Genomic DNA, 20689 nt, shown 5'->3' with positions numbered 1-20689 from the left:
GGACTCCCCCAAGCCCGGTGCCTTCTTCACCCCCTTACAACTATTTATAAATAACTTTCATTCAAGTTACAGTGCAAATGTAAGTCTCTTTAGTGCAATTATTCTACCAACAAACTTCATATGAATAAATCTATTTCAGCTGTCCAGAACTCTTGCTCAGATTGCAAGTCAAGCTCTCAAACCCAGTTTTTGGACTAGTGCCAGTTTGCTTTAATTTGGGGCTAACTGATTTCCTTGGGCCAAACAAGTTGTAGAAGAAAGAGGAGGGAGAAGAGGCCAAATTATAATTCTGAATGCACAGAATCATAGAAAGTCAGGGTTGGAAGGGACCTCAGGAAGTCATCTAGTCCAACCCCCTGCTCAAAGCAGGGTTGACCCCAACTAGATCATTCCAGCTAATGCTTTGTCTTACCTGGGTTTTGGAAACCTCCAAACTTCTACCACCTCTCTGGGTAACCTGTTCCAGTGTTTTACTACCCTTCTAGTGAGAAAATTCTTCCTAATATCTAACCTAAACTCCCCTTGCTGCAACTTGAGACTGTTGCTCCTTGTTCCAACATCTGCCACCACCAAGAACAGTCCAGCTCCATCCTCTTAAATTTTTTTATTTATTTTTTTTACAAATGAAACATTTGTAGTTAAATATGAAATGCAGAAATTGAAACCATCTCCCTTATTATTTTTTCTAATGTACCAAGAATTGTGTACATGCTAGGGGAGTGCCAAGCTGCCCCCCATGGCTTGGGGTCTGTACTACCTAATAGAAGGTCTTTAGGAACTTGCTAATCTCTTTCCTGGCTTGCATTAAATAAAGTAGCAGGATTTTCTTATAAGAAAATTGCAAATTTTCTCACAAGACTGCCCCAGCATTTAACTAGGCTTGTCTGGATTACTGCCAGAGTGCTTTGTTTTACAAAATATACTTAACATGCTTTCAAGCTTCAGGCATTTCATTCGTTCAATTAAAACCCATGCTTCTCCTATTCAGGAGCTACTGCTCCTAACTTTGTCCCAAATGGCCACTTCTGCTGTGCTGCTGAACAAGACTCTTTGTAGCTCTGAAGCACAAGGCACAACTTCAAATGTCTTGGGTGTCCATTTGCTAATTTTTATTTGCTTGGTATCAAGCTGGACCTGGACATAAACAAGCTATTCTCTCACTAGTTTATCCTAGATATCTGCACTGTGACGTGAATAACAAAAACACATTCTTAAGCCCTTTGCCCATTTAAGCTGTCATTTTTCTTGCTTTTAAATGGGCTTTCGACAGGTTGACATTTGTGTTATCTTCCAAACTGCACGGTTAATAGGTGACCCACTCAGTCCTCCCAACTTGTTGCAACAAATTTCTACCTTCTCTTTCATGACATAAGACATCAACTTCCAAATCTATGAGCCACTCTCTGGTATTATCACTCAACGTACAGCTTCCATCTACCCCACCTGGGCATTTGCAAAGATTGCAGCTTTTGATTAAGTGAAGTGCTGTTTATTGGACATCACATTCAAACAGGAGACTGTCCAAGATGTTCATTTTATGAAGTGTTGTTTTGAAGCATCCAGAATCGAAATTGGACTTTTGATTTCTACCCTATAGGTCTTGAAGTTCTAAACTCAGATCTTTCCGTACAACCATATTAGAACAATGCTTTGATTAGGAAGTGGAAGTATGTTTTCATGAGCCAGGCTTTTTGTAAAAAGATGTGTTTGAATCAACCCCAACACAATAGGATGCAGTTCAACAAGGACAAATGCAGAGTGCTGCACCTAGGACGTAAAAATATCCAGCACAGTTACTAGCTGGGAAGTGACCCTCTCAGCAGCACAGCAGTGGAAAGGGATCTCAGAGTCATAGTGGACTCCAAGATGAACACGAGTCATCAGTGTGACGAAAGCATCAGCAAAGCTAACCGCACTTGATCATCCATCAGCATGACAAATAGTACCACACTTGATCATCCATCACATGACAAATAGTACCAAGGAGGTGATGCTTCCCCTCTATGAGGCATTGGTCAGACCGCAGTTGGAGTAGTGAGTCCAGTTTTGGGCACAGTACTTTAAGAATGATGTAGATAACCTTGAGAGGGTCCAGAGGACCACTTGTATGATTAAGGGTTTGCAGGTCAAGCCCTATGAAGAGAGATTGAGGGACCTGGATTACTTCAGCTTCCGCAAGACAGGGTTGAGAGGTGATCTTGTGGCCGCCTACAAATTCACCAGGGCGCCTCTTGGGGTAACAAGGAACAATGGTCACAAACTGACAGAGAGCAGATTTAGGCTAAACATCAGGAAAAACTTCTTCACGATGACAGTGGCCAAAATTTAGAATGGGCTTCCAAGGGAGGTGGTGCTCTCCCCTACCTTGGGGGTCTTTAAGAGAAGGCTGAATAAGCATCTGGCTGGGGACATCTGACCACAGCACTCTTTCCTGCCCAGGGCAGGGGGTTGGACTCAATGACCTGTTGAGGTCCCTTCCAACCCTAGCATCTATGAATCTATCAGAGGGAAGAGGCAAATGCTGAAACGCCGCCTCTTCAAACACCTCCCACCATTTGCACTGAAATAGTTCTCATCTCAAGTTCCTCCTACAGACATATATGGGGAAGGCGCAGGTTATCGTAACTCTATGCCCATCTATGTTGAGAAAATTCTTGAGCAGGGAGATGTGGATGTGGTTTCGGTTCTAACCTATCAGATGGCACAAAGAGGAGGAATAGGACAGAGAAGCTGTTCCAACCTGTTGCAACACTTGACCTTTCTGAACTGCGTCTGGTTCTCAGGCAGAAATAATAGGTCACCACTGGTTTACAGTATAGAACATCAAACCTTTAAAGAGAGTTAGATTTAGCTCCTGCTGTGCCTTATTATCCTCCTTTTAGATGATGGGTATGGGACAATGGTTGGGACAAGTAACCAAGCACTATGAGATGGAGAGCTTGCCCTTGCTGACCTAGAAGAGAAAACTGCTGCAGGGAGGAAGCAATCAGAAGTTATGAAGAATCTAGGGCAGACCCAGTGTCTGAAATAACTCTGGGAGTTCCCCATCTCAGAGGGCTGAGGCCCTTATACAAAAGGAAAGAGATGGTTATACGAAATAATGGAAGCTCTCCATCCTAGCCAAGGGGAAAGGCCTGGCTCAGCCTACCTGCAGCAAGGCATAGGAACAATACCTTCAAGCAGGGCAAAATGGACTGACAAGACCTCAGGGGGCATCCAGGAGATCCTGGCTCCAAATGAAACATCTAATTTACCTTAGTAAACTAGATGCCAACCCCCCCTCCCCAACCAAATAAACAAGAATCCAAAAGCACTTGTTGCAGAAGCTTGTTTGACTGCAAAAAGGGAAAGGTGAGACAGGATCATGGTCCAGCACCAGATTTGTGAAGAGCTAACTACCTTTGAAGGCAATCAGCGACGGCACAGTTTCAGTCTATGATGCTTCACCTAATTTAGATGCTTGCAAAGTTTATCTTGCCCTAAAATAAAGTAGGCGTTCTTGCTCAGGGAAAGCTACAAATCAGCACTGTTTGCAGTCATCAACCTGTGGTCAAACAGAATGTGATACCACAATGCAGGAACGAAGGCTTGTTTAAAAAAAAAAAAACATCTACTCTGGTCAGTCCCTATTTTCTTTACAGCTAAAAGATTTCTGCATATCTTGAGACTATCAGAGAGTAAATCTGCTGCTAGAAACAAGTTGAGAATGCACGTGAATCTGGATATAGTCATCCAGTACCACTGTGAGAAAGTAAATCAAGCAAAATGAGATTCTATTAATGATTGACATGATGCAGAGCAAAGCTCAAAAACAGACTAAATTCTTATAAAAACAAGTAAATATCTGTCTCCTTAAATCTAGTGTCTTTCAGTTTCCCAGTACCAAAGAATACACACATTATTATTCAGCGTTAGGAGGATGCAGTTAAGGAGAGAGAGGAGGAAGTATCCAGAAAGTAGAATGGAAAGATCTCGACGTTTATTATAATTGGTAAGAAAAAGGTCATGTTTAGGCAAACCAGACAGATCCTTAAAAAAATACAAATCAAAACACAATCACGGAGACCAATGAATTAGGATTAATTTGACTGACCACATGAATACCCTACTCCCCCTCTCCCCACCCAACAGCCCTCAAGCATCTCTTTCCTTTTCATAACCCCCAACTAAAAGACAGTGAGAGACAGTTATTGAGACACTCGACTCTTCAGACCAAGGAGCCCAGGGTGCCTATACACATGCAGGGTCGCTGCTTCCTTGCGCCGTAACGGCAGCGCATTAGAGAAGACTTGATCAATTGAGTCTGCTGAAGCGAGCCAGTTAGCATGCTCCAGCCAGTCTCCATGGCTCATGTATCAGCATCCCCACACTTCAGTATGGCACCTGGGCAGCTTTAACTAAAGCGCGTTCAACAAACTTTAACTAAAATACCCCTGCTGCTATTTTGAAGCGTGAGGACGCAAGACACCCTGGGTGCTTTAGTGTGGCTCAGAGCTGCTCTAATTAAAGCGCTCCCCTCCTTCCCACCCCCAGAGCACCATAAAAATGCCTCCGGGCTTCTAGGGCCCCAGTCTCAAGCAAGAGCACTTAGGGCTTCTGGATTCCCTCACACTAGACCTTGAGAGCCCCTCCGAGAGCCGAGGCTTCAAGGCTGTCTACTCAGTAATGAGAAGCCTGGAAGCCAGAGACCCTAACCCAGAACAATCTTCCTGGGGAAGCCACAGATTTGGGAAGCTCCAGGTTCCTCATCAAGCTTGCCAGGTTCCAACAAAGTCCTGCCTGTTTCAGGAAATGTCCTTCAAAAATACACCAAACAGTTTCCTTAAAATATTACTGACAGATCGGCATTTTCCCAGTAAAAACCGGCTTCAATCAAGAACTCAAGACTAGCTGTAATCCTATTACTGATACCCACCGTTCACAAAATCTCAAAGTCTCTGGAAACTTCCCAAAATGCCTGTGTGAGGAGGAACTATTTGCAAACCCTTTTAACTAGAAGAACAGACATCCACCTTTGTTGTACCTTCAAGCTACTCTCCCGGAATCACTTGTCTTGTATTTGCAACCTCTGCTAGCGTCTCATCTATGCGCCAGCCTCAAACCTTGACAAAGTGTCTGCTCAAGATGAGTTACAGGGACAGCGCCAGTTTTCACCAGCAGACGATAAACAAAAGTAGGTTGCTTTCGATGGATCTGTGAATATAGGTGCTTCATAAAATGTGGCTCCTGTGGTGTTGAGGAAGATTGCGGTCTCAAGAGACCACATTAACTACAAGCCCAAATCAAGGAACTTTGCTCTCAGCTGAAGAGCTGCGCCCCTGGCGGTGCTAACTTTGCCAAATACCCAGAGCACTGCCCCATGCGACATGAGCCAAGCCATGCCCTGCTTCCTTTGTGCATGCTAGCTCCTGACCTGGAAGAAGTGCAGTTGTTTTAGCATGGCGCAGCTCCCAAAAAAGCTTGTTGTGCTGCCTTTATGCTACGCTGCTTGTGGTTTGAGAGCCAGCACGGAGCGCTTAGACACCTGGTGCTGTCTTGCACCATCCAGACCTACCCCATTGAACCGGAAGGCAGCACCAAGTGGGATGTCGCCAGAGTGTGGCCCAGGTCCTGCGTCCCTCAACATCTTCGTTCAAACCCTGGGGAGCAGGACTGAGAACATGTCTATGATGACACCAGTCTGGTGACGGGGGAGGGAAGTTTGGGAGAATCTGAGCGCACAGGACTAGAATTCAAAGTGAGCTTGACAACGGAGAGAACAGGCCCAGAACAGGTATGAACGGCAGTCTGCGAGGATTCAAACAAATCGGGATTCAATTCGGCCGAAAACACTACACTGGGGCAGAAAATAGAGGAGAGGGGGACAACCGGGTAAGCAGCAAGAGTGCAGGAAACCACCAAGTGATTGGACCCAGCCTCAAGCTGTCACTCAGGCAGAAAATAAAGGAGGGGGACAAGTGATTAAGCATCCAAGGGGCTGGAGCCAGCGCCGGGCTGTCACGGGAAACCCTGCTCCCCAGAGCCCGGGGCAGGGGCATCCCTCCCCCGGCGCGCAGCACGGCCGCGAGGCGCTGAAAGGAAAGCGAAAGGAAAGGGCAGCCACCACGCGGGTGCGGACAGAGCCGGCAGCGGGCGGAGCGGGCCGCGCCGGGGAGCCGCTCACCTCCGCTCTCGGCCACCATGCCGATGGTGCCGCCCGTGTTGATGACCAGCACCCGCTCCTCGGCCGCGGCGCCGCGGGGCTCCGGGGACCTGCCCGCCCCCCCGCACGACAGCGCCTTGCCCAGCGCGCGCACCGCCTCCATCGCCGCCGCCGCCGCCGGGGAAACAGCGGCTCCCTCTGCCCCGCTCCGCCGGGACAGCCGCAGCGCCGCCCGGCTCCTCCTCCGCACTCGCCCGGCCTCGCAGGGATGCTCCTTTCTTTCCCCCGTGGGGCGGGACCTGCACACCCGCCACCCGACAGTGGGCGGGAAACCCCCCCGAGGGCTGCCGGCGCGCCCCTGCCCGAGAGCGGCCCCGATGACGCGTCCGGCCAAGTGCCGTAGAAAGCTCCCAGGGCGGAGGCGGCGAGGCCACCGGTTGTCCAGGCGGCCTGGTCCGGTCCCCGAGCGCCCTTGGAGCCGGAGGCTGTCCCAGTCTCCCACCCCCATTTCCCCTGCCATCGCTCCCTACCGCCACAAACCCCCTCCTCTTCTCAAGACTGAAAGAATAACCAGCGCTTAGCCACCCTCAGCACCAAAAACGTCCTCCCAATCTCCAGCCTCCATTTCCCCTGCTGCAGCTCGAAGCCATGGGGACGGGCCCATCTCCTTGCTCTCTGAAATTGCCCTTCAGGTATTTGAAGACTGTTATCAAATCCCACCCCCTGCCCTCTGGTCTTCTCTTCTCCAGGCTAAACAACCCTTGTTGCTTTGTGGGCTGCTGAGCATTTTGTTGCCCTGCGCTGGACTCTTTCCAAGCTCTCCTCTCAAAAACACTTCAGATCTGAGGACACAGAGATGAACTTGCACTTTTCTGAAAGGAAGCTGCACCACAATAATCGAGCATGCTTAAAGTTAAATTCTGTGAGCTTAACAACAGGCTGCGATCTTTCACCAGCTATTCCTGCACAGACCCTAACCTCCAAGGGGCCCTTTGGGCCTCAGTACGGGAGGGGCACCAAAGGCACCATTCAGAGGGCTCAAGCGCCTCTATACTAATGCTAGGAGCAGGGGAACAAGCAGGAAGAACTCACACTCCTTCTTGCAGATAAGAACTTGGATTTAGTGGGGCTAACAGAAACCTGGTGGGACACTACCCATGACTGGGCAGTGCACATTGAGGGCTACAGGTTGTACCGAAGGGACCAGCGGGGCGGGGTTTACTCTCTATGTTAAGGAGCATTACACATCTACCCTAATCAAAATGGGATCAAGGGAGGAGAAAGTTGAGGCATTGTGGGTTAGGATACATGGAAGTCAAGGGGAAAGGGACTTGGTGGGGGGGGTCTACTACAGGCCACCACACCAAGAGGAAACGCCAGACTTGGAGTTCCTGAGGCATCTCTCAGAGGCCGTACAGTCTGGGGACGTGGTTGTCATGGGGGACCTAAACTACCCGACATCTGCTTGGAGGAGCAGTCAGCCAAATCCAACCGTTCACGTAGGTTCTTAACCTGTGCGCAGGACCTTCACCTAACGCACGAGGTATTTGGTCCCACTAGAGGGAATGTCTTACTGGACTTCATGTTGGCAACGGGGGAGGACTGGTAGGGGAAGCTGCAGATTCATGGTCACCTTGGGACAGTGACCACCAATCAATCAAATTCACCATACAGCATAGGGTGGGTAAGATAACCAGGAGGGTGGAAGTGCTGGACTTTAGGAAGGCTAACTTCAGTGTGCTTAGAAGTCTAGTCAACAATGCACTGCAGGAGAAGAGTATTGGCCAGAGGGGAGTCCAGGAAGGGTGGTCGTTCGTAAAGGACGTGATCCTTCGGGCACAGAGGGAGACTATCCCAGTAGAAGGGAAAAGGGGGAAAGGAGTCAAAAATGTCCTTGGCTGAACATGGAAATCCAGGGGAGCCTAAGGGCTAAAAAGCAGGCATATAGGCAGTGGAAGCAGGGAGAAGCTACCAGGGAGGAGTATACCTACTTGGCCAGCACTTGCAGGGAGGCAATCAGAAAGGCCAAAGCAACTACAGAGGAGGGCCACCCACATGATCCGGGGACAACAGGGCAGACCCTACAATGAGAGACTGCAGGACTTGAACCTGTTCAGCCTTCACAAGAGAAGGCTGAGGGGGGACCTGGTGACCGTCTATAAACTCACCAGTGGGGACCAGAAGGGTTTGGGTGAGACCTTGTTTCCCCGAGCGCCCCCTGGCATGACAAGGAACAATGGACACAAGTTGTTGGAGAGGAGGTTTAGATTCGACATCCGTAAGAACTACTTCACTGTCAGGGCGGCTAGGATCTGGAACCAACTTCCAAGGAAAGTGGTGCTGGCTCCTACCCTGGGGGTCTTTAAGAGGAGGCTTGATGCCTACCTAGCTGTGATCATTTGAGCCCAGCTTTTTCTCCTGCCCTGGCAGGGGGTCGGACTTGAAGATCTACAAGGTCCCTTCGACCCGACTTCTATGATTCTATGACTTCCAGAGCAAGCTTGGTCAGGTTCCTTAGCCTCCCTGAGCCTCAGCTAATCACCTGTAAAATGGAGTAATTATGCTTCCCAGTTCACAGGAGTGTTGTGAAAATAAGTTCATTAAACAACTGTGAGGTACTATGGCAGATTTCAGGGGCTAGCAGGCCTGCAGCTTTCACCCCACTGCACCTTAACACACACAGTCACCCATGGCACAAGTTTTGCCTGTCCTCAGCTTGAGGTGCAGTTCCCCCCAAACCTCTGTACCTATCTCCTTGAAACTTGGCAGACTTTGTGGCCTCAGCAGGGGCTATTACCCCTGCAGTTTTGACCCTGCTGTGGCTTAACATATACACGTGACATGAGTTTTGCTTTCAAGACTTTGGGGTGCAGTTTCCCCAATCCTATATCCTTGTAACTTGGCAAGTTTCATGCCCTCAGCAGGGGCTACCATGCCTGCAAGTTTCATCCTAATCAGGCTACAAATGACAAAGTTATAGGTTGTTTCGACCTTCCCCATTATAGCCTATGGACGAAATATTGATACAGTGTTGAAACGGCAACACATTTCGACTTGCCTCATTTTGTTTCGAGGCTGTTTTGACCATATCTGTTTCATTTTGATTTTGCTGTTTCGACCTCAAAACGAGTCGAAACAGCATCAAAACAAAACTGGTGGCAAAATTTCACACAGCCCTACAACAGAGGTATATAAATTGCTCTACACCGCTCTGCACTTCTACAGCAACAACAGCTGCTTGCTTAATCTCCTTTCCTAAGAAAAACTGCCAGGAAGCTCCACTATAATAAGCAAGAATTATGGCTGAGGTCACCTCTCACCTTTCTGAGGAAGGGTGTTCATTCAAAATCATTTGCAGAATCAATTTCCATAGTTCTGAGGAAGAGATCTCAGGCTGTGAATTGGCAGAGATAATTACTTAATTGGCTGCTCTTAATTGAAGACATTAAACAATACCAGACCAAAGACAGATCCCCATTGAATCCCACTTGATATCCTCCCAATTGTATGCATCGAGTCACTGATGACCACTTGCTGAACATGATCCAACCCATTTTGTGTCCGCCTTACAGTGCTTCCATGTAATCTGTATTTTTTCAGCTTGTTAATGGGAAAATTGTGGGAGGGTGTGTCAGAAACCTTGCTAGAGCCAAGGTATATCACATCCATTGCTCTCCACAAATCCACAGAGCCTGTCACCTTACCATAAGAGGAAATCAGGTTGGTCAGGCATGACTGGCTCTCAGTAAATCCACGCTGGTTGTTCGTGACGCACCGCGTTCTCCTCAAGGTTCCTCAAAAATGATTCTCTGAGGACCTGCTCATCTGATTCTTTCCTCTGGTGGAAACAACAGGATATAATATAATGTTCTGCCTGTTTCATGTGAATACATTTTCTCCTGTAGACATTTCCCTGCTATTTCTTTTCTGATGCACCAAATGGCAATACGAAATGAGTGTAGTGCTACTATTACAGTCTGTTTGCAGATCTGCATGTTAAGTTACAACAATTTCACATTGTTAAGTATACGTTTGCAACAGCGCTGCCTGCACACCTCTGTCTGTGCCCCATCCAGATCACTCGAGCCCCCCACACGGGAGAAAGTAACCTTGAATTGTATATAACCCAGTATTATGATGTCAAAGAAAGATAACGTACCTATGGTAACGAGATAAAAATGAGGATCCAAATTAGCTGACTTTAATGAAACAGTAAAATCAGAATAATGTGCTATGCTCGCCCTCTTATGACCAAACAGGCTCAGTACCACCCAAACGAAAAGAAACCCCCCTGTCCTAACAGCTGAGCTGACAGGAAAGAAGAGCCTGTATTGAAACCTGAGCAGACAAAGAAGAATCCATTTGTAGTCATAATTGGCTGACACAGAGTAAAACCAGATAAGAAAAGTTATAAAAAGTTTCCCCATCTTTTGTTCAGGGAGACCGCCATTCATTGGTAACTTGAGCCGGACTCATAGTTACCCCCCGGGCTGATCACTCATCATCTCCTGCCGACACTCCCCAGGCGTAACAACCACCCCCGTACCCATACCGAGTAAATCAGCTTGCAAGCTGCCGAGCCGCTACCAGGAACAAAGCATAACTTGTAACTCCTGTGTTCCAGTCACCATCATTAAGGGACACAAGTCAATAAAACTCCTTTTTATAACCATATACGTCTCATGCCTTCCTCATCCCATAAATCCAGATCTGTCACGAACCGGAGGGAGCTGCATAGCCCCTCTCAGTGCGAGACACACATCAGATTTGTTCAGTTTACATGTAAAAAAATCTTGACTGTCTCCTCTGCAAAATCACAACAGCAGGCAAAAAATAAGCAAGGTTATTTTTAAGCATGATCTCCAGCTATGAAGATTATTACTACAGTAAAGGCATGTTTTTCTGTGTACCCCCGAGATCAGGTATGCCCAGAAAGTATTTTAATAGTCACTTTGCATAGCAGAAACACAAATTTCAGAGGTAGAAAGTCACTTTGGACTGGGTTGTTTCCTATAACTGTAACAAATTAAGAACCTTCCTAGCCCCTGACCTCCCCTTCCTGTTGTGCAAGCATGTACCTGTCACAAGTGAGCCTACTAGCCGACCTCAAATTAGCAATGACCCAGTCTAAAGTCCAGGTGACTGGGCTTTAACTCTGGACCTTCATGAATCTCCTTTTTTGTAAAAAGCTGACAACATATCTGCTCACAATGTGTCACTCTTCTAACCAAAGAAAGGAAGGTGTTTGGTCACTGACTGGATTTCCTTGAACATCAGGAAAGGTCTAATTTTTGGAATGTGGATTCCTAGTCTAGCCAAGCCAGTCCATCTATCTCTTGTTCTCATTTCTGGCTGCCCCAAAGTAACTCAAATATTGAATCCATATTACTTGCTATTCAGTTGTTGATTTATACTATATAAAATAGAGATTTATAGTATTAAGGATCAATATACAACCACGCCCAACCATGAGGCATGGGAGATGGGTCTTACTTGCAGAAGACAAGAATGCAAAAGTTTCCAAAAATTAGACTTTTTCTCAGACATGGAGGCATAACTAGCTATTTCTGCACTCTGGGCAGAGCCAGGGGCTAGGGAGGGAGAAAGGGAGTGTGGGGGCCAAAGTCTTATCTACTGCAGCATAGACTGAAGCAGAGGTGGAGTCCCTTGTTAGCCTCACTCCCCTGCTGAATGCTGCTGTGAATCTGCCACCACTGAGAACAGTCTAGCTCCATCTTCTTTTGACCTCTCCTCCACCCACCTCTGTCAGGTAGTTGAAGGCTGCTATTAAATCCCCCCTCAGTCTTCTCTTCTCTGCACTGAATAAGTCCAGCTCCCTCATCCTGTCCTCATCAGTCATGCCCCCCCCAGTTCCCTCACCATTGTTATTGCCCTCCACTGGACTCTCCAATTTGTCCACATCCTTTCTGTAGTGGGGGACCTAAAACTGAACCCATTACTGCATACTCACCAGTGCTGAATAGAAAGGAATAATCACTTCCCTTGACCTCCTGGCAACACACCTACCAATGCAGCCCACTATGCCATTAGCCTTCTTGGCAACAAGAGCACACTGCTGGCTCATAGTCAGCTTCTTTTCCACTGTAACCCCCAGGTCCTTTCCTGCAGAGCTGCTGCCCAGCCAGTCAGCCCCCGGCCTGTACTGGTGCATGGGATTGTTCTGTCCTAAGTGCAGGACTTGGCACTTGTCCTTGTTGAACCTCATGAGATTTCTTTTGGCCCAATACTCCAGTTTGTCTAGGTCACTCTGAATCCTAGCCCTGCCCTCCAGCATATCTACTACTCCCCTGCAGCTTGGTGTCACCTGCAAACTTGCTGAGGGTACACTCGTTGATGAAGACATTGACCGAACCCACCCAAGGACAACCCCTGGGCCACTCCACTTGATACCAGCTGCCAAGTAGACCTTGAGTCATTGATTACTACCCTCTCAGCCCAATGCTTCAGCCAGTTTTCTATCCACCATACGGTTTATTCATCCAACCTGTACTTTCCTAGCTTGCCTGCAAGAATGTTGTGGGAAACCATATCAAAAGCCTTGCTAAAATCAGGTGTACCACATCCACTGGTCTTCCCACATGCACAGAGCCAGTCACCTCATCATAGAAGACAGTCGGGTTGGTCAGGCATGACTTGCCCCTGGTGAATCCATGCTGACTGTTTCTAATCACCTTTTTCTCCTCCCAGTGCTTAGAAATGGATTTCTTGAGGATCTGCTCCATGATTTTTCCAGGGACTGAGGTGAGGCTGACTGGTCTGAATGCCCACTTGTTACAGTAATTAATCTGTGCAGATTAGCACACTGCAGCTGGCAGATGGCCTGGATCATTGCTACTGTTGGGACTGACAATTGCTATAATAACATTAACTGTGCTATTTAGAAAACAGTTCACATAATTATTGCATTTCTCAGATATCTTATTAGCTTAAATACTGAGAAACTAATGTATTCCATTCAAAGCAAGGACCAGGAGTTTTCTGACATCCAAATTACTATGGGTTGGAGGCCCAATCCTGATCCCACCGAGTGTTAGAAGTGCCTTTTATCTGTCTTCCAAAGTCAAAACCTGTAATGCAAGCTTGTCAGGGGAATAGTCTGGACAATGAGAAGAAAGAGAACTGCTTTTGTACTACTCACTCCAATATCAAGCTGCATTTCCTATTATCATCAAAAAATAAGGGCTGGGGTGGTGTGGGCACCAAGACGCATGGTTGACAGCTCAGAGGTCACCGGGTTGAGGCTGTAAGCAGAAGTGCTCATGGTGCAGCCTGTCAGATTCCAATTAAATCTGTGAATTCTGCAAAATACTTTGTCATGAGGACACAGGAAAGGAAGGAAGTGTCTTCACAGAACTCATTGAAGTCCCCAGGATAAAAAATCCCCAAATAATTAGTCACCCAAGAATATTCTCGATTTGGAGCCACTGGCTATTCAGTATTTTTAACACAAGCTAAATTAAAATAAAGTGCTAAAGTTATGGTATTTTCCATCTGCAATGACCAACCCTATTCTCTGGAGTAATCTTACAAGATCTGTTCCAACAGGACCAATGACATGAATAAGAGCTATTTGTTTACCCACCTTGAAATGGGCCTAGCAAACACTGGTAAAGTAATAATTTGGGTCTCAGCCACAAAGCCCCCTCCTCACTACTGATTCCTCCTCCCTTCTTTTTCCCTGTTCCCAGACAACACTGGGTTTTTTTCTCCCCTCTCCTGAAAGTTTTTTGCCACCACACACCTTTTTCCTCTCCTAATGGCTGTTGTGGCTTTCTCCCACCGTAGGCCACTTTTTTAAAACCAGGATCCCCTCATGGCTCCCATCCCCTCCCTTTCCTCATCACTACTGGCTACGACATTATGCACTCAGAACTTACATCAGGGGCAGGCTATTATTTCGGGCAGAGGGACCGAAGTTTTGGCAAGCCATTGAGGGCCACATGACAGGCAGCCACGGGCAGAAAAATATTAATTTTCTAAAGTTTTTAGGGCCCCTGCAGGCTGGATTGAATGGCCTGGTGGGTGGCATCTGGCCTGTGGCCACATTTTGCCTACCCCTGACTTGTATATAACAAGATAAAATTGAGAAAATGAGTACGGTGGCTGGAAAGAAAAAAGGGAGAGCTAGGAAAATTCTTTCTAATGGTTCTCTTGTGTTATTGAATAATATAAAGAATAGGGCAAAAATCCAATTGCTTAGGACAGTCGCTATTAGATTGGATGGACTCCAGGGAATGCAACTCCAGAGATACGCAAGCTGGGACCCAAAGTTGATTGCTTCCATCCCTAACTCTAGTGATATCCACTCATGCTGGGTAAAAACGTTAGCCGGAAGATCTCTGAAAACGACCATCAGTTAAACAGCTGAGCACTGACATTTAAAATATCCATTATTAGAATCCAGAGTTAATATGTGCAGAGATAAACAGAAACACTGAGAAGCATAAACTATTCAGGTTCTTATAGATACAGAATACCTATATCCATTCAAGCTTGGCTGATTTAATTTAAAACTGAATTTTAGGGTCCGGGAGCAGCGAGAGACACATGGGTGAAAGCCCATCATGCCCTCACATCCCAAAGACCCCCAGCAACCCGCAGCAGCTGCAGGGGACCCCCATCTGACTCCTAGCAGAGCCAGAGGTAAGCAGGGCCCGTGGTGGAAGGGAAGTAGCACAGATGTGGGGAGGCAGCTGAGAGGAGCCGAGGAGGGTCTCACCCTGCCCTGGCTCCTACTTCACCCAGCCACACAGGGAGCCACATGACTGGAGCCATGCGACCCAGACACACAAACAGGCGTGCTTCTCTGCCCGGAGTGCAAGTTAGCATGGAAGTTTGCATAGGAGGGTACGAGGCTCCAGGCACTGAGCCATAGTCAAGGGTCTGCACAGTAGTAGCCAGACTACTACAAGGACTATGGTGGGTGGGACACTTCGCACCCCGAGGTTCCCCTCTGCACCTGGACTCGCCTGCTCGACACCACTGGGGTCTCCACCCAAATGGAGCCCATGGTTACAGCCTCTACCCAAATGGAGCCTGCGGTCCCTGCCCCCACCCAGGCAGGACTCATGGCCCTGGCCTCCACTCAGATGGAGCCCCTGGCTTCATGTGCAGGCTGCCTAGCAAGAATGCAGACATCTGGGTTTGGGGGTGCTGATACCTCCTCTTGTGGGGTGTGCCCAATGGTGGAGGCCCTGGAGTGCCAGATTAGGGAACTCCAGGCAAGGGTGTCATTACAGACACGGAGCAGGAACTGCACTCTTACTTTCAGGATCTCCACCCGATGGCTGATGACAGCATGGTAGAACCAAGGAACAGCCATGAAGTCCAGTCTGGGGTTGCCTGGACAATGGTTGTCTCCAGCCCAAAGAGGCACAGCACCAGGGCTACCACTCCCCTGGAGTTGCACAACCATTTTGCACCTCTCTTATCAACTGAGCCAGCCATTCTGCCAGCTCCAGCATGTGAGAATGGAGGGCCACCAGCACCTGCGCCTAGAAGACAATGCAGATTTATCTCCATTGACTCCCATCTTAGGGGGAAGAGGGAACGATCTGTCACCCTGACCCCCTAGCCCATGAGGTCTGCTGCCTGCCTGGAGCTTGTGTCCAGGATGTGATGGAGAAGAACCCCAGATGCTTGCCTTCTGTTAGACTGCTGCTGCAATTTTCTTCAGAATTTTTCCAGGGATAGACATCAGACTGATTGGTCTATAATTCCCTGGGTCATCCCTTCCCCATTTCTTGAAGAGAGGGATCACAGTGGGTCTTTTCCAGTCTTCTGGGACCTCACCCAAGTGCCACAAATTTTCAAATATCTCTGCCAAGGAGGATGCAATGATGTCTGCCAGCTCCTTCAAGACTGTCAGGTGCATTCCGTCTGGGCCCACGGACCTGTGAATGTCCACCTTCTCAAGGTATTCCTCCACCTGATCCACATCAATTTTGGGCCCATCACCTGCTCCTAGAATGGTTTGTGTTGTTTCTGACAGCGTGATCCTCCTGGAAGGGTGAAAAACCAATGTGAAAAAGCCATTTAAGAGATTGGCCCTTTCTTGGACATCGGATGTTAGTTGCCCTGTTAGATCTCACAGGGGCCCAGTGCTACTTTTGTTCTTTTTTTTTGACTTCCCGCATATCCAAAGAAGGACTTTTTGTTGTCCTTGGTTCCCATAGCTAGCCTGAGTTTGATTTGTGCCTTGGCTTTTCTGGCCCGCTCTCTACAGGTGCGGGCAAGTGCTAAGTAGTCCTCTTTGGTGATGCTTCCTGTTTTCCAACTGGTATAGGCTTCTCTTTTAAGTTTAATGGGGTCCAACAGTTCCTTGTTCAGCCAAGGGGGTTTCCTTGCCCATTGACTGCATTTCTTGCAAGATGGAATGACTTTCCCATGTGCTTCTAGGATTATGTTTTTGAAAGATGACCATTCCTGATATACTCCCTTTTCTAGGGGCGGTATGGCTTCTAGTTGCCTAACTGACCAATTCTCTGAGTTTGCAAAAGTCAGCTTTCCCAAAGTTAAAGACTTCTCTTTTACTGGTGAGTTTACCTGCTCTTCAGTGAACTAAGAACATGACCAATTTATGGTCACTGTCTCCAAGCTTCCCTTTGATCCTCACATCACTCACATGATCATTATACATAGTAATTGTAGGTTGCCACCAAGTCCCCCCTGAGCCTTCTATTTTCCAGACTAAAGTGTCCCAAGTCCCTCAGCCTCTCCTTGTACGGCCTGCCCTCCAGACCTTGGATCATATGATTGGCTTTTCTCTGGACTCTCTCAAGCTTCTCCACATCCCTCCTGAAGTGGGGGGGCCCAATACTGGACAAAGTAATCCAGCTGCAGTCTCACCAGGGCCAAGTAAAGTGGGAGGATGACTTCCCTGGTTTTGTTTGAGATGCACAGTGGATGCACACCAGAGTTTGGTTTGCTTTGCCAGCTACAGCATTGAATTGATGACTCATATTCATATTGTGGTTAACCAAGACCCCCAAGTTTCTTTCGGTCGCAGTGCTAGCAAGCGTAGCACTGCCAATCCTCTAAGTATGTAACCTACACCCCAAAAACTGTCTGTGACACCAAGAGATGTATGCTCCAGAGAGATGTCAGGTATTGGTTTTTCCACCCCTTGGTACATGATCACAGTCTTTTTGAGACTGATTGCCATCTCAAAGCTCTTGCATGACTCAAAAAATCCAAGAGGCAAACAGACAGCTCTGCTTCAACAAAGGCATTCAATGAGGGAAAGGTCACCCAGCTAGAGGTTCTCTGCCCCCTTTCCAAAGGGTAAGGCAGTTTTTCTGTCCCCAGTTTAGCCCAAAGCTCTCCCAAAAGATTGTTCTGTTGTTCTCTTTCCACCTGCCCAGCTTCCAAGCCCCAAATCTGCTGGGTTGGCATCCTTCTCTAGAGTGTCTCCCTGTTTGTCCAACTTTATGTCTATTTCCCTCCCCTAAGCACCTCCTGGGTATTACCTGCAATCCCACTCTTGCTTAAATCTCAACAAAGCTATTCAAATGTATGTAGAAGAATGTGTCTTCTGTCATCTAGACTCTGGATTCACTGTCTCTGTATCCCATGCTTTCCCCCTGCATAAGTTAGCTAGAGGGAAACTGAGGTATGCAGCATTATTACAACATGAACATGGTTAGCACAGAACTATTACAATAAATCCCAGTCTGACACCTATCCAAGCGTAATATTGATACTTTAAGTCACCACTTTATTCATCCATTGATCTACATACTTCAAAGTGTACTTGTGTCAATTGTAATGGTGACCTTGCACACATGACCACTATGGACCTGACAGCACAAATTTATTTTACATAGGCTGTTGAGCAGCCATCATATGTTGATGACTTTCAGTCACTGCATTCATGCTAGTGAGCTAGAAGCATGTATCGTGTTACCAATTTTGTCAACCATTCAGACTGCTGTAGTTTACATTGGGCTGCTGTTACATCTTTCCTTAATTGATCAAGTGTCTGTGTGTTGTAGGGTGGAAACTTGAACTGTCAAGACTATGATGATCGAACTCCTCTTCACATTGCATCCTGTGAAGGACACTCAGAGCTAGGCAAGTACTTGCTGAAATATGGAGCAACTGTGTATGCTAAAGACAGACATGGTGCTACCCCACTGATGACTGCGGTCAAGTTCAGCTATAAGAGAACATTTTGTGCAAAGCTTCATGAAAGACTAGGTCAGTAGATGTTTCATTTTGGTGAGCAAAGATTAATGAGCAATAAGTGATATTATCAGAGGAAGGCAAGGTGGGATCAGTTGTATGATAATATTTTAAGTAGTTTCAAAGAATATGTAAATAGTTTGCCTAATTGGAAGGCTTGCTGGTCTCAAGACAAATAGAGGTGACTAATTAAAGGATCTTATAGCTCAGTCACTAGTCCTGGATGTCATTATTTCCTGTCAGGTATTCTTTATAAAGTAGCATATCTTTGTCAGATGAAGCTGCCTTTGTTAATTTTGCTTTTACAAATGCGAGGAGCTGGGAGATAAAGCAGAGGTATCTTGCCTATATCCTGTCATGAAGAAAAGAGGTAATAGGCTTCTCCAATAGGCTGGAGAGTTCATACTCACACTTTCATGACAAATTTCCTCTACTTTGCACTTCTTATTCCTTAAATGATTTCTGGGCTTTTACAAGTTAGCGGCCTGGACTGAAAAAGAGTCAGTAGATAGTTACTGTGTTGCTAGTATCAGAGTAAGGAGCAGAAGGGGAAAGAGTAAGGAGCTGAAGGGGAAAGACAGACTCGACAAGTGGTGCTCCACCTTCTTCCGTAACAGGCAGGATGGGCAGTTCCTGGTCTGATTGCGAGCTGGATAGTGGTTCCAATCCAGCGCCTGGGGCCAACCACCATCTGGCCATGAGAAGCGGGGCAGGGAGCAGCCAACCTGGGCCTAGTCCCACAGTGGAGAGAAGGGGACTTCACTTGGCCCTGAAGGTGGGGGAAGACAGGGATGTGACCTGGCCCCTGAGCAAAAGAGGGCATGGTCCCATCCCACATGGGGAAAACTCTTAATTTTGAATTAATTAAGACTGCTGTTTTAGAAAATAAGTCAACATGAATAGTTTATTACTTTTTGCCTCCTTTCTTTTTTTCTTACATTTGTGATGCGGGGGGGAGAGGGGTGGGCTAGGGACAGACATTCAAAAAGTCTGAGCCTGAACTGATTCAATCTTTGCAGGTTAGTGTAACCTGGCTAGGCTGAAGTGGTTTGTAACTGCACAGACATCCCAGAAATGCAGGCACATGCCTGCAGTGGCTGAGGCTAGAAGCTGGGGGGCGCTAGAGCAGCCCCCCTGTCCCTTTCACAGCACTGAGCTGAGGAGGGTGGGGCAGGATGTTCTGATTAGCCCAGCAGGCAATTAATAACAGTATTTATCATCCCACTAAGAAAACAACAGAAGGACGTTACCAGCTACCTGTTGATTCTGTCTGTTGATTCTACCTGTTGATTCAGCAGGGACTGTGGTCTGCTAGCTAATACACAGACACCTCCTCAGCAAGGCAGAGGGGAGGGAGAATTCCTGCATAGCAGGGAATGGTGAGGGGGTGAGGGGTTGCAGCCTTCAGTCTGTGCTGGAGCTGCAGTCAGGAAGTGGAGGGGAAGGGCCAGCCCTGCTGTGGAGGAGAGAGCCTCCCCCACTTCCCCAGCCCAGCCCAGAGAGCATGCCAGGATGCTGGGGGAGTCTGGTTTCTCTTAAACCAGCAAGGGGGCTGGGACAGACATTGCATAAGCTGGTTTGAGCCAAATCAGTTAAGTCTCATACTACATTCAACCAGGTTTATCTCAAACCAGTTTCAGCCATTTTCAAACTGGTTTATGTGCACTGAACATCTGTTCTGTTACAGATTTAAACCAGTTTCTGACCACTTCAATTCGTTTGTGTGTAATGTCTGTCCCTAGCCAGAGTGAAGTGCCAACTGGAGGTTTGAGCCCAGAACTGAAAGCCAGAATTTAGACACTAATTCCTTTTGTAGCCTTTGACAAAGTGTCTGTATTGTTATAACCACATTTTTTCCATCTATAAAATGGAATGGTACTGGCCTATCTTCTGGGATTCTGAAGACTATTACTTTATAAAGCACTTTCAAGGTGGAACATGATAAGTAAGCAGTAAATCTTTTATTTGTAGCGACAGTAACCTGAACAATTCTGTTTAAGCAGCTGATTGTTAGGAAACGTTGTTTAATAAACTGTTCAAATATTTTGTAGTTTCCTCTTCCTCCTCCACCTTCTCTCTCTGGCAGCAGTCTTGTCCCGCTTAGTTCAATGCCCAGCAGCACTCCTTGACTAATTAGCACAATATATTATTGTAGTGGGATAGCCTTAAAATTAATGGAATGGTTCTTTTCCCAGCCTTGCTGTTAATAGTGATGTGAAAGGGCTGCCTGCCTGATACCAGGCTGGGGAAGATGTGTAAGAAACAGGTTACAATGGTAGAATTCACAAGTTGTAAGTGTGCCCTGTACATGAACATGAGCCTGCAATGCGATGCTGCGGCTAG

The 20689-nt window shown here is 47.2% G+C and overlaps 1 protein-coding gene across 1 annotated transcript in view; it reads right to left on the bottom strand.

Moving 5' to 3' along the window:
- ASPG (asparaginase) overlaps positions 1-6355 on the bottom strand; it is a 73539-nt gene extending 67184 nt beyond the window's left edge. Inside the window, exon 1 of the mRNA XM_019550792.1 lies at positions 6164-6355. Within this exon, the coding sequence (XP_019406337.1) occupies positions 6164-6305 (142 nt within the window). The 5' untranslated portion in view covers positions 6306-6355. The remainder of the gene's footprint in view (positions 1-6163) is intronic.
- Between the last annotated feature and the right edge of the window lie 14334 nt (positions 6356-20689).

Source organism: Crocodylus porosus, unplaced genomic scaffold, assembly GCF_001723895.1.
Source record: "Crocodylus porosus isolate Cpor-Errol unplaced genomic scaffold, CroPor_comp1, whole genome shotgun sequence".
NCBI lineage: Eukaryota > Metazoa > Chordata > Crocodylia > Crocodylidae > Crocodylus > Crocodylus porosus.
Note: the sequence above shows the minus strand (reverse complement) of the source record. Positions and strands in the feature narration are given on the sequence as shown.